General features: G+C 40.1%; 1 protein-coding gene across 3 annotated transcripts in view; it reads right to left on the reverse strand.

Moving 5' to 3' along the window:
• Positions 1-12,941, reverse strand: part of waplb (WAPL cohesin release factor b) — a 59,026-nt gene that overhangs the window by 5,643 nt on the left and 40,442 nt on the right. For all 3 annotated transcript variants that reach the window (XM_036573169.1, XM_036573170.1, XM_036573168.1), the window contains exons 13-18: positions 12,329-12,405; positions 5,818-5,984; positions 3,732-3,847; positions 2,086-2,250; positions 637-844; positions 345-433 (exon numbers count right to left, since the gene is read on the reverse strand). In XM_036573169.1, the coding sequence (XP_036429062.1) occupies positions 345-433; positions 637-844; positions 2,086-2,250; positions 3,732-3,847; positions 5,818-5,984; positions 12,329-12,405 (822 nt within the window). The remainder of the gene's footprint in view (positions 1-344; positions 434-636; positions 845-2,085; positions 2,251-3,731; positions 3,848-5,817; positions 5,985-12,328; positions 12,406-12,941) is intronic.

Below are 12,941 nucleotides of genomic sequence, written 5' to 3' on the forward strand. Positions count from 1 at the left end.
GTTTATTTATTACTTTCTGATCATTTTCACTCTGCGCTTAAGATGTTGAATTGGAACGGACCCAGTCCTGTTTTGCGCCTGACTTTTTAGGTTAACAGCTACAAACTCTGAGAAAGGTCTCCAGTATGCATCAGTAAAAATCAACCCAAAGAAACAGATTTTTCCTGGATGGAATATAACAGCTTTTAACTCATTTTAGCGTTCGCTGTCCTGACTTTATAGAATTTTTTCTTCTCTTCAATGCTGGTTATATTATATATATTATATATTAGCACCACATAACTAGAATAATAAGCCCTCAAATATACTAATTACATAAAGAGCGCGTGTTTGTACAAACTTACAGGGCTTCCCTGGCAGAGGCAGCCCAAAAGCAGTGCAGTGTAGGAGGCCACAATGCTGTCCTCCATGTGCTTCCCTGCATGCTGGAGAGCTACAAAGAGACAAAGACACGATTAAAGACGATCAAACCGTGATAACAGAAGAAGATGAGGTGAGGATGAGACACTCTACAAAACACTAGAAGAGTCATTACTCCAAAAATGGTGATGTTCCTTTTAAAGAATGAGAGCTAAACCTGCCCTTTGGCCAATTTGCACTGATCAACGTGAAGAAAGACGTGTGTTCGCTCTTCACCTTTGTTGAGGTCCAGCTCCTCTTCATCGTCCTCTTTCTTCTTCTGGTCATCGGTGGGGTTGTTTTCCGAGGCAACCCACTGGATCTCCCCCGATGATGTCTCCTGCCACTCTCCACTCTGGTCCAGATTGGTCTTCGGCACGTCGTTGATGAAGTCATCAGTCTCCGTTTCGGCCAGCACCGCCGCGTGCTCCCGCTGGAGGAACAGCTACAGACACACATACGCATTCAATTACACTGAGGTCTGTAATCTACGAAAGACTGGCATTCCAACAACCAACAGGCCTTCAGCCAGTACGTCTACAACTTCTTGTTCAAGTTCCTGTAGCTTAACAAGTAAAATCAGTCAAGCCAAGGTCATGGGTTTCATTGGAGCGCACACTGATTTAAAAATGCATACCTTCTCTCTACTGTAAATCGCTTTGGATAAAATAAATACATGCAATTTAACAAATGTAATGTAAATAAATACAAGTTACAAGTAGGAGTGTCAACAGTATTGGTACTTCAGTACCAAATTGATAAGATGAACAAAAATCAATTTCCAAATTGACATTTGTCTAGTTTTACCTACCAAAAATAGTCAAAATGCATTTTTACATAAGCATTTTTCAAACTCTCCTTCTTATTCAGCATCAAACAGACTGTTTCTGTTACTGTGTCTAAGACTGGTGTATGTAAACTAGCTCTGTTCTGATTGTCTGCCCTGTATTATGCCTCATTCAGAATGCAGTCCGGGCACTGTTTATAACTTCAATGTAAATAGTTGGGACTAAACTGCTGAATTCCGAACGGGTTGTTTTAGAAGCTTCATTTCCATATACGGACTGTACCGACTGGGGAGTGAATAGTACTATAGCAAACTAATATTACAAAAGTTATTTTGAGCCATAAAACTGGTGCTGCCAACTAGAACCCCTAAATAGTGCACCACCTGAGACATCTGGACCATGACTGGTCCGAACATCATATGGCTGCTTGCAGCACTGAATGGAGGCCCAGTCATTTAATTTTGACACAAATTTCAGCAGTGGTACAGTTTTGCTTTTTGTTTTTACAGAGTTTGAGATGCCATCTGGTAGGAAAAAAGACATCAAGTGCCTGTAGAACGCTCTGAATTTGAGACAGATGAGCAAGATAATGTAGCAGATCTCTAAAGCCAATCTGTAAACAGCACCAGTGAATGTTGACATCAACTACCAGCATCTTTACAAGCCCTACTTACAAGATTTTAATACTTCAGCACAATTTCATGCATACTCTAAGAGTGTGTTACCCTTTACTACACTAAAGCATCATTTCTTACATCTACAGTCCCTGTATAGCAGGTTGGGATGTTTGTTTCATTTATCAGCCTCTATGAATACATGGAGCGCTGCCATAGAGCCTGAGAAAAATTAGAAGCATCGATTTGTGGTGTATTTATGTACTGTTCTGTATACAACCCACCTTCACAAGTGCAGCAATGGCACTGTGGGATCCCTCAGTGTTGAGCTCCTCCTGGTTAGACACGCACATTGACTCCCACACTTCTCCATCGTCCATCTCCATCTCCACCAGACAGTGCCTGTTCCTTGCACTATACTCCACCAAGTTAATCAGCAGGCCCAGACCCTACAAGTGGACACAAAAAAATTAGCACACAAACATAATTGTGGAGAAACATGCAAGCACATACTTAAAAAGGCAAATATTTTATTCATAAAATACTGATTTAATAAACCTGAACTAACGCTGGCTGTTCACTTCAGGAAATTCCTGTTTCAAAACACTTGGCAACTTGGTCAGGCTACTTACTGAGACAAAGCTATTGCACTCTACTAGTTTACAACAGTGAGATTACTCAAGACAATGTGCATGAAACCTTAGTCCCCTACAGCTGCTAAAGGAGAACCCTACATAAGCCACTTGTGATATTTTAAACATCTAGTATTTTTACATAAATTGTTATGGCTGTATTAATTTACTAATTATACAATAATGCGGTGGGTCCACCAGACCACTGAGTAACAAAAACACCACACAAGGGTTAACCGTTCTCACTGAGCTCAGAAATTGAGTATGTATCTGATCTAAGCCCAAATCAAGATCAGATTTGTGCATCCACACAGCTCTGGAAGCACCAGGTCTGTGTCACATCAGATCACATCCCACTTCAGCCTGATAATGTGCTATTCAGCTATTAGTCATGGCTAATCCCACTAGATGGCTTGGTCTCCCCATCACATGATGCACACCAAGTTGAGGGGGCAAAGACTAGCTAGGGTGGTCAATATGATATTTTAGCGTTATTCTGATAACATTTGTCACTGTGATAAAACACTGAATATTGTCAGTGCTTAAAGAACATTATTCAGTGCACGTTTCATTAAAGACTGAACATAATCAGTCCTGTTTCATTGGATTTTGCGCAGCACAAGACGTGCAAAACTGAATAAGTCACTGTATCCTGAGTTTTTGTTGGCAGTTTTTAAAAAGTGGCACTAAGAGTGCACTATGTTTGTCAAAATTTCATGATATTTATTGTGTACTGTGAAAATGTCACCCACCCTGAGGCTAGTACGTGCTTCCTCCAGGACAAGTGAAGAACCACAACAGCCCCTAATGCAATGTCACTGTACAGCTCAACAAGCTTGGAGAACACTAACAGCTAATTATGTCAACTAACAGACACCCATGTTGGCTTGCATCATGGTGGGTGAGCGAAGAAGGAGGGCCATCACTGACCGAGAGAAAACGAGGCTAATTATGCTCTCAGATGTCTGTGGCATCACCAGGAGATTGAGAGTTTGACGCCAACACCAGACACATAGACGGTTGAGCCACTCTGTACCCCAATTTCCAAACAATTTTTTCCATACAAGCTGAGATGAGAGAAGAAACACCTTCTGAAGTGCTACACGCTTTCTAAGAAAGAGGAGCTGCTGGTTTGCTGCTTTTGAGCCGATATGAACTGATTTAATTCAAGCCACAGAAATGTACTGGACAAGTCCGGCACAATCACAAATGTGAGTACTAGATGGTCAAGGAGAATATGAGAGCACAAATTTTGGTACACAGAGTACAACTGTTAAAGGAAAGATTGAAGGACTCACCAGAACTCTGATGTCAAAGCGCTGCTCCTGAGGCAGGTACTGAGGAACCTTCAGCACACAGTTGAGCGCTGTAATAATCAGATCCTCCTGTTCACCCGTCTTTGTGCTTCCCCATTCTGTACACATGCACACAAACAAAAGCTGGTTAGCTTATAGATTTCCTCCTACATTTTACAGTTTTGAACAGCTGGCCTAACCACCAGGCTTCCAACTCATTTTCACTAGCAAAAGTCTTCCAATATTAATTTACATGACTGTATCTCTGCACTTTCATGAATAAGTTGGCCTTGAAACTGCTACTGCAATAATGCAAATGTGCGCTTTCTGTGGGATTTAGTGCAGTGGTATCGCATTCATTACTCTAGCCCTGCCTGCACAGTGCAATGGAGAGACTCTTCAGAATGCACAGCGCACCGGCTTCTCTGACAAGCAGTGATTTAAAAACAGGGAGCCGTTCCGAAAGTGGTCAAGTACGCAGATTTCATTTCACCACAAAAAAAGGCTGCTGTGATTTTGCTGTCAGGTAACACAGCTTTAATCAGCCGCCCCACACTGGTTCACATTTTGTGATAAGAATAATGTGAATCATTTACATTTACAGCCCACAAAACGTCAGCAGACAGTACATCAGTGTTGGACACTGATTTGTTTTCGCTTGGCAGTCTCACTGCTGGAGGCAATTGGGCTAAGATTCACTTTTAACTGTAGAGCAGTTAAAAAAAAAGGCAATAGTCCAATAGTTTCTCTTTAAGCCTGTTTGATGTTTTATTCTATGCGTATTTTACATTTCACGTAACTGTAGGCCATCTTTTTGGGCAACATAAAGCCAACATATGATACCTTAATGTTTACCAGGGCATCTTCAAAAAGACTCATAGCTATGAACAAAATTATTTTATAGAGCCATGATAGCTTTGTGTCAAAATCAAAGCTTTAAAAATTATCCAGATCTGGAAAGCAAAATATAATTTTCTATAATAGAGATGGGCATTTTAACCATTTTTAAAACTGAATATCCAAATGAATATTTAGAGATTCCAACAAGAAAGTATTTGATATTGCTATAAATAAAAAAACAAAAAACAAAAAAAACGGAAGGCTTAACATTTGTTTACTGCATACACACAAGAGCATCTGTTCCTGATTATTTGGATGATATAGTAAACTTTATTTTTTGTTATTTGATTTAAATCACTACTAGAATTACAGAGCAGTGACACTGAATTGTACCAACTTGTCACAAGTTTAGTTTTCATACAGAGCTCCATTTCAATTTCACTTAACCTAAGGCACAACAAAGCTGCTCGTATCCTGACTTGTGTCTCAGTGGTCCTACATCGAAAACCCATTATTTCTTAATGATTTTCAAGACTGTGGGAAGCCTCTTGGTCCTTGTATCCCTTTACAGTGACCGATAAATGGCTACCACAAAGTCAGCCTAAGCAGTTTTCCTACACAAAGCTCTAAAAACAAAAATCTCTTTGTAGATTTAGAGAGTTGAATCTCTTGCAGTACACCAGGCTGCACCATAACAAGCTTCAAAAACACGTTACGGAGTTTCGGCACGAGCTAAGTGAATTACAAGAGCTGCGTTGCCATGGCAACCCAGCGGCTGAGAAACAAGAAAGTGCTACTAATTCTCAACAGTACCACATCGTGGGAATAGCTCATAAATTTCATATTCTAAGTATGATTACTATTCAAGGCCACAACACAGATTTTCCATTATAACAGTGTGCACAAACCAAATACTTATTTTATATGCTATCAATAAAACAAGGTTCGCAAAGGCAAAACAAATAGCAAGCTGGAGAAAAAATTATGAGCTGGCCTTTTTGGTACAAACAAATCAAAACTGCTTTGCTTCTGCTGGGAGAGAAGAGAAAGATATGAAATGGTCCAAAATAAAACTGTTTTCAAAAATCACTGACCGCTTCTTGAATTTCAAATAAAAAAAAAAATGCTGACGTGGACAGATTTTGTCAAAGCTGGATCCTTTTCCGCCTTTCTTACTTCTCAAACTCTCTCAGTAAACTTGCTTGTCTTCGGTTTGTTTGTTGTCTTTGACTTGTAAAGGCTGACTCACCGTTGTCGTGCGTGAGGTTGAGCAGGACGCCTATTACGGCTCTCATGCAGTCCTCCACTGCTTTACCCACGCTGCTGTTGCTGCAGTAGGGCAGCGGCGTCCCACACGAGCTCATGCTCACCTCTCTGCTGTACCTCTGAATCATCTCCTCACAGTGACGCAGAGCCCTGGGAGAAAAACAAACACATTATGTATTAGTAAATTTGTGAAATCGTAGACACTCAGTAGGTGACAGCAGTTCTTTTTTAATTTTTTTAGGCAACAAACTAAATGCAAGTAGATGATAGCTGGGTGCAACTAAATACAAAATTGTTTTTTTTAAGATAGATACAGATTTCTTTGAAAAGCTGAATCTCACGAAAAGAATGGAAGCTATAGTAAAGGCAAAGGATGGACACTAAACACATAACATTCTGTGTAATTGTGTTTTTGACCGAAAAGTAAACAAATGAATGGGAGGTCTCAGATTTTGGTACAGCACTGTATACTTGTGAACACATCTGATAGGAAAACAGGGCTTGGCAATTAATCAAAAACTAATCGAAACCGACATTCAGAACCTCTAACTGACGTGATCTTGCCAATGTCGGTTATTTAGATTTTTTTTAATTCTGTTAATCCTTTCTTCACTGTGTGTTCATGTACTGTCCCGTCAAAACTTACTACCACGCGTGTAGTCACTTGACTCCACCACGTCCACTCTGCGACATGGAAGCTAAAGCTACGTTCACGCAGCAGGTAAAAGTGGCCCAAATCTAATTTTCTCACCAAACCTGATTTTCTGTTTGGCTGTTGACAATGTCTTTTAAATGTGATCTGTATGCAACATCAGTCTGAACAGATCAGCTCCTAAACTGAGCCGCATGCACAAAAGAACAACGTATCACACTGTTTCACGCAGCACATCCAGAGGTAAACAATCATGACTATGAACGAACACCAGTCACTCCTGAAGCTTTCAGTTTCATAATGAAGCTTCACTGACTGACAGCTGGGCTCATCACCCAGAACGTGTTCGAGCCGTAAAAAGGGTGTGGTCACTTCTTTGGTTTGTGTCCTTTGCTTTCAGACTTTTGACTGTTCTCTGACGCTGCAGCCTCGTTCTCCTACGGCCGGGTTTGGCCATTTCTTTCAAAATCTCTTCAAACGCGGAGGGTTTTGGATGAGTCTCTTCTAATTTTTGTACAGAAATATCACCCCAAATGTTTATGAGGTCTCAGCAGGGCAAAACTATGACGAATGTCAAGTTGGATTGACGTAAAAGCCGTGTGAATTACGATCTGGCTGTTGAGACAATTTCTATTAAAATATGCAGAGCATATTTACAGCACTTACTGAACCATGAGGGCAAAAAAAACAAACAAAAAAAAACAAACAAAATAATCGTTCATTAATTTCAATCAAGGTAAAATATTCAATTAATCGTGACACTGATTTGAGGTCATATCGTCCAGCACTATAGGAGAACATCCAGCATATTAGCTGATATCTGCACTACAATCTAACACTTAAGATATCTCAGCAGTACACTGGAACTGTGACGGGTAGCCAATGGCCACGAGCATAAACAGAGTATCTTCAACAATCTGAAAGTCCAGCGTTATTAGCAGGAGACCTGAGCTTCAGATGACCAAACTGAGTGATGCATAGATGATAACTGTAAATGACAAAAGCCTTCCAGGAGATTCTTAAGTAAAATGTTCAACACATCCATACTGCATATCCCTGTGGTCTGTCTGACGAAGCAGGATTTCTTGCTTAGCTAGTAAACTTTAAACAAAACATTACAACAAATCTAAAAAATATAAAGCCATTATAAAAGCAAAAAGCAAAACAAAAACACACCACACTTGCAGGATTAGTCACAGCTCTGGTATCTAAACCTGGATTAATAGAGTAAGTTGTTAACCGCCACCGTAAAGCGAGTGAAGCTAAAACTTTCCAAACTTTTTATGAATTTTGTGAAGCTGACAGGCCGCTGGCGAACAGCGTTTCACACAAAGTGCTTACGATCACGTACACCATGTATGAACGCCAGCAAATCCACAGTCAAACACTCCACAAGGACCCCGTAGACACAGAACTGTCTATAATAACGTACAGCTAAAGAACACCAATCAGTAAAGTAGCACTTTATAGCATATGGACCAAGCACACTGACAAATGGAGAACATTAGCGGCTTATCCAGGGCCCTCAGACAAAGCAAGCTGCATTAGGAGCAGAGCACGGAGGCCGAGAGAGAAAGAAACAAAGCTTGTCCTCTATCAGACCCCAAGTCATTATTGAAACGCCTGTGTACGTGTGTGAACTAAAGGCCACGTGCTGTCTAACACACAGGCGGCCTGTGAGAGCATCAACAGTGCAGCCAGTATCGGAGGCTCAGCTTCATGTTAGATGCCTCTAAATAATGTGATTAGCATAACGAAGCCTTGTTAGTTATGGAACAGGGAAGCGGAGGCTGGGTTCGCGTGGATGTGTGTTGGTGAACTGCGTATTTGGGGCACCAAAGTAGCGTTGGGTCATATGCTGTCTAGATCACCATTTGCTGTCAACAATTTACTGACGGATTAATTTAGTGAACCATTTTTAAAAGCACACAATTTGCTGGGTGCTTCAAATTTTTCAGTTTTCATTCTAGAAAGCTGCTGCAATTTAATGTAATTCCCTTTGGGTATAATTCTTAAAACAATTAAACAGGCCAATTAAAATTGGCTGTGCCAAGTCACATTCCAATTGGATTTGTCTGACAACAGTGCACTTGTAATAACTTTTTAACAAGTTTTGGACAGCAATATAATTACAGCAAGACAAGACAAGTGAGCTTCTACTGGGTTGTATTTTCTACAAACCCAGATGACAGTATAAACCTGTGATCTTAAGATCATATAAAGCATATTTCAGAAAATCTCCAACTAAATTTTTATTTACATTATTATTAGTAGTATTATTGTTAATCCTTGGTGCATTTTCCACACCCCTTTCTTGATGTATTTATGTATGTATGTATGTACGTATATGTAAAACCCCCTATACCTGAATATATACCGATCAGGCATAACGTTACGACCACCTCCTTGTTTCTACGCTCATTGTCGATTTTATCAGCTCCCCTTACTATATAGGTGCCCTTTGCGGTCAGTGTCACTGCAGTGCTGAGAATGATCCACCACCCGAATAGTACCTGCTCTGTGAGGGTCCATGGGGGTCCTGACCACTGAAGAACAGGGTAAAAGGGGGCTAACAAAGTATGCAGAGAAACAGATGGACTACAGTCTGTAACTGTAGAACTACAAAGTGCACCTATATAGTAAGTGGAGCTGATAAAATGGACAATGAGCCTCAGAAACAAGGAGGTGATCATAATGTTATGCCTGATTGGTGTATAATGTATAATCTGACCAGCCTTGAAGAGACCAGCTAACAATGTCATGGGTAAGCTACTGGATGACTTACAAATTAGTTTTATTGTTGGGACTTTGGTTAATTATGTAGGTCTGTGCAGGAAGGTAGTAATGCTGTTTTTCATTCCGTTTTTTTGTCTTATGTCTCCTAAATTAAAAACTGGCAATCACAAAAACACAAAAATGAAAAACAGATATGGTGCATATAAATCAATGGTTTATTCCTGTAACAGCTGCCCCTTTACAGGATTTCGCTTTTCTTATTTGCTTTACTTTCTCCACCTTCGAATGCTCTCCCAGTCTAAAGGCGATGGAGACAAAGTTCTACCACCCACACCAAGTAAATGATTGAGAAAGTCTTCCAAAGCATCCGTCATTTGGCATATTGGCAAGTGTTTAATATGGATACGTGTTACGAGACTAAATATGTTGTCAAACATAAAATGACATTTGCCCTTGACTGACTGACAGACTGACTAAATTAGACTTAACAGGACTAAAATTAAGACGTCTGCTGAGTTTGGAGAGGAGGGAGAAAAAACACAGAGATTGCCACTCTTGACTAACAAAATCCCGGCACAGCACTTATAAAAAAGGAAATAATTCTCAGGACTACATGTAAATTGAATCCCGAATCAAGCTTAACATACACTTTTAGTGTAGAGTAGCAGCGCTCAAAAAGTTCAATAACTTTATTAATGTAAACTAACTTATCATCTGATATTCATGACATACCGTAATATTTTGTATCAGTACTGCCCACCACTACATACAAAACACCCCTGCCTTACGCTCTAACCGAATAAGAAGCAGCTGTGTGCGCGAGTGTAAAGGCTTTGTTGACTAATCCTGCCCCCCTCCCCTCTCAGTAGTCTGGCGTATGTGCACAGGCAGTGAGAGGTCAGTTCACAGGGCACCGAGCAGCAGTCTGACCCCGCTATGGAGCAGGGAAGCCAGTGGTTAATTGCATTAGAGGCGGAAGAGCAGCCAGACTGCTCCAAATGCTGTGTGAATGAAGTTTCACAGATAGACGAGAACGGGGGGGGGGGCTCCATGACTTCAACATCAACCTCATATGGAAATCAGTACGTCTCTGAAACATAAGTCAACAGCTGAAGACCTAAATTCAAAAGGCCTTTTTACACAGAATGATAGTGAGTCTGTAAAAGAGGAAAAAGTTTGATCATTTGAGAAACAAACCCCAACTCATGTTTACTAACACTGCATTTACAATGGCAAGACGAAGTATGTGAAATCTTTGGAACGACCTGCATTTATGTATAAAGTCATCTTAAAGTGTGGTTTGGTCTTCAAGTTGCAATTAAGGGCAAACACAATCTGTTTAATAACACAGAAATAATGTATTGTTCTGGTCCAAATTGAATACATCACTCAACCACACTGTAGGTTGGAAAACGTACGTTAACCCCTAGGTTAATGACAACAAAAGCTAACTGGAATCAGGAGTTAGCAAACCTGGAGTCCAATCAATGATCCCAGATTGGAGGTGTGGGTTAGAGCTACTTTGACTTATAAAAACCATTCGAACATTTGGAGTTTGCTATTCACAAGACGCATCTGTGGATGTGAGCCATGCCTTGCGAAAAGATCTCAGAAGACCTACAATCAGTAATTGTTGATATGCATACAGCTGGAAAAGGTTACAAAGTAACCTCAAAGAGTTTAGGTATTCATCAGTCTACAGTTAGACAAATTGTCTATAAACGGAGATGGTTTAGTACTGTCTCTACTCTTCCTAGAAGTGGGTGCCAAGCCAAGATCACTCCAAAGGCACAAAAAAGAAATTGTGAGTATGAGCTAAAGGTTTGAAGGCATCACTGGAATAGGTTAACATCTCTGTTCATTAGTCTACCATATGAAAAACATTGAACAGACATAGCAGGACACCACTGGGGATCATGTCAGAGGGTTCTGTCTGTTGGCTAAAGATCAGGGTTGGGTGATGCAGCAGGACAATAACAAAAAATAAATAAATAAATAAATTCGCCTTTCAGAGTGGCCCAGACAGAGCCTTTAACCCAAATCAGATGCCGTGGAATGACCTAAGGAGAGGCGCTCACACCAGATTGCTAAAGATTCTGGCTGAGCTCAAGCACTTCTGTAAGAAAAGCACCTGTTTGAGGTCATTGTGGCTAAAGAGGTTCAAACAGTTATTCAAATTCAAGGGTTCACTTACTTTTTCCATGTAAATGTTTTCATTGGTGTGCACAATAAAGATATTGTGTGTTACCAGCTTCAGCACATTTGTTTGTCCATACTTAGGACTTAGATGATCACATTTAATTACCAAGTAATGCAAAAAACTAGGTAATTCCAAAGGGTTCACATACTCTTACAACTATACGGCTCCTATAAATCCATAACAAAACTAAACACGAAAAAATGAATTAAGAAAAAAAAACAAGAAATCCACAAATGCTATGTTATGCACTAAAAAATTCTAATAGAAGGTCACTGCTGAACTCTGAGGCTAGATGCACACTGGGCATATAAATGTTGCTGAAAATATGTGGATATTTACTCTGTGAATGTGAAAACCAAGCATGGCAACATCTGAAATTCATCTGATCCGAAGGCAACGGTTTCTTTTCATGGATCTGCAGGTCAATGCCAGACTCTGCCTGCATCTTTTCTTGGAGCTTCGTGTTTGTTGACGTTGACCTGATAACAGGCATCACGTTTTTCCACTAGATCTTGTGCAATCGTTTCACATTCACTAAAATTCTTTTGACCATTTAAAAAAAAAAATTAAATCAACCTTGGATGCTACAGACTGGATGTGCAACATGAGAAACCACCAGAATCTATTCCATCTTCACTAGCCAAATCTCAACTGGGAGTTGAATTATTTTGGCCCTGCGCAGCCTTGGCTCACCGTTAAGCAGTGTTTTGTGGACCGTTACCATGGGGCAGCCAGAAGAGCTAGTGGAGGACAGCAGGCAAACTTGCTGCTGACTGACCAAGGAGTGTAACTTTAGATAAAACTACATTAGAGCCAAAAGAAGGTCGAAAGCAAAACCGTACCAGAACAGCAGCCAAACCTGGGTGTGCTTATGTATTTATGGGATGTGTTTGCGTGTGATCTTACTTCGCAGAAGACACAATGAGCTGAGAGTCCTTGTAGGCGATCAGGTAGGCCTGGTTTTCCGGGTTGTGAACGGTGACCTAGAATCAGAATGGGAGGGACAGAAAGAGAGCAAGCAAAAAAGGAAAAAAAAGAAAAAGAAAACTATTAAATACAGCACTGAAATTGAGGATCACACTTTTTTAGGTCTCTGAGATAAACACTGCAATAATTGGGGGGAAAAGGTAAATTTACTGAAATACACTATTCCCAAAGGGAATTAATTATCACTTCAACAGTGAAAAGGGTGAGTTTACAGAGGGAATTAACGCAGCATTACAATATCCTGGTCACGGCTACACAGCATAGATACAGTAATCCCAATTATAGCAGTGTATAACTGCAATATACTTACCAGCATAAACACACTAGGGAATACTTTGTGATGTGCCTTCAGAAGACTTGCATAATTGGGAGAAATGCTCCATTTATAAACAATATACATTTATTGTAAAGCTAAATCATCAGTTTACAAGATGTAACAAACACAAACTTAAGAGGACAGACAAAAAGGGACAGCAATTCTGTTTTAATAGTGAGCAAATTTTGCACCAATTTGTCTAAGATTTATTAAATG

This window comes from Colossoma macropomum, unplaced genomic scaffold (genome assembly GCF_904425465.1).
Source record: "Colossoma macropomum unplaced genomic scaffold, Colossoma_macropomum, whole genome shotgun sequence".
Taxonomy (NCBI): domain Eukaryota; kingdom Metazoa; phylum Chordata; class Actinopteri; order Characiformes; family Serrasalmidae; genus Colossoma; species Colossoma macropomum.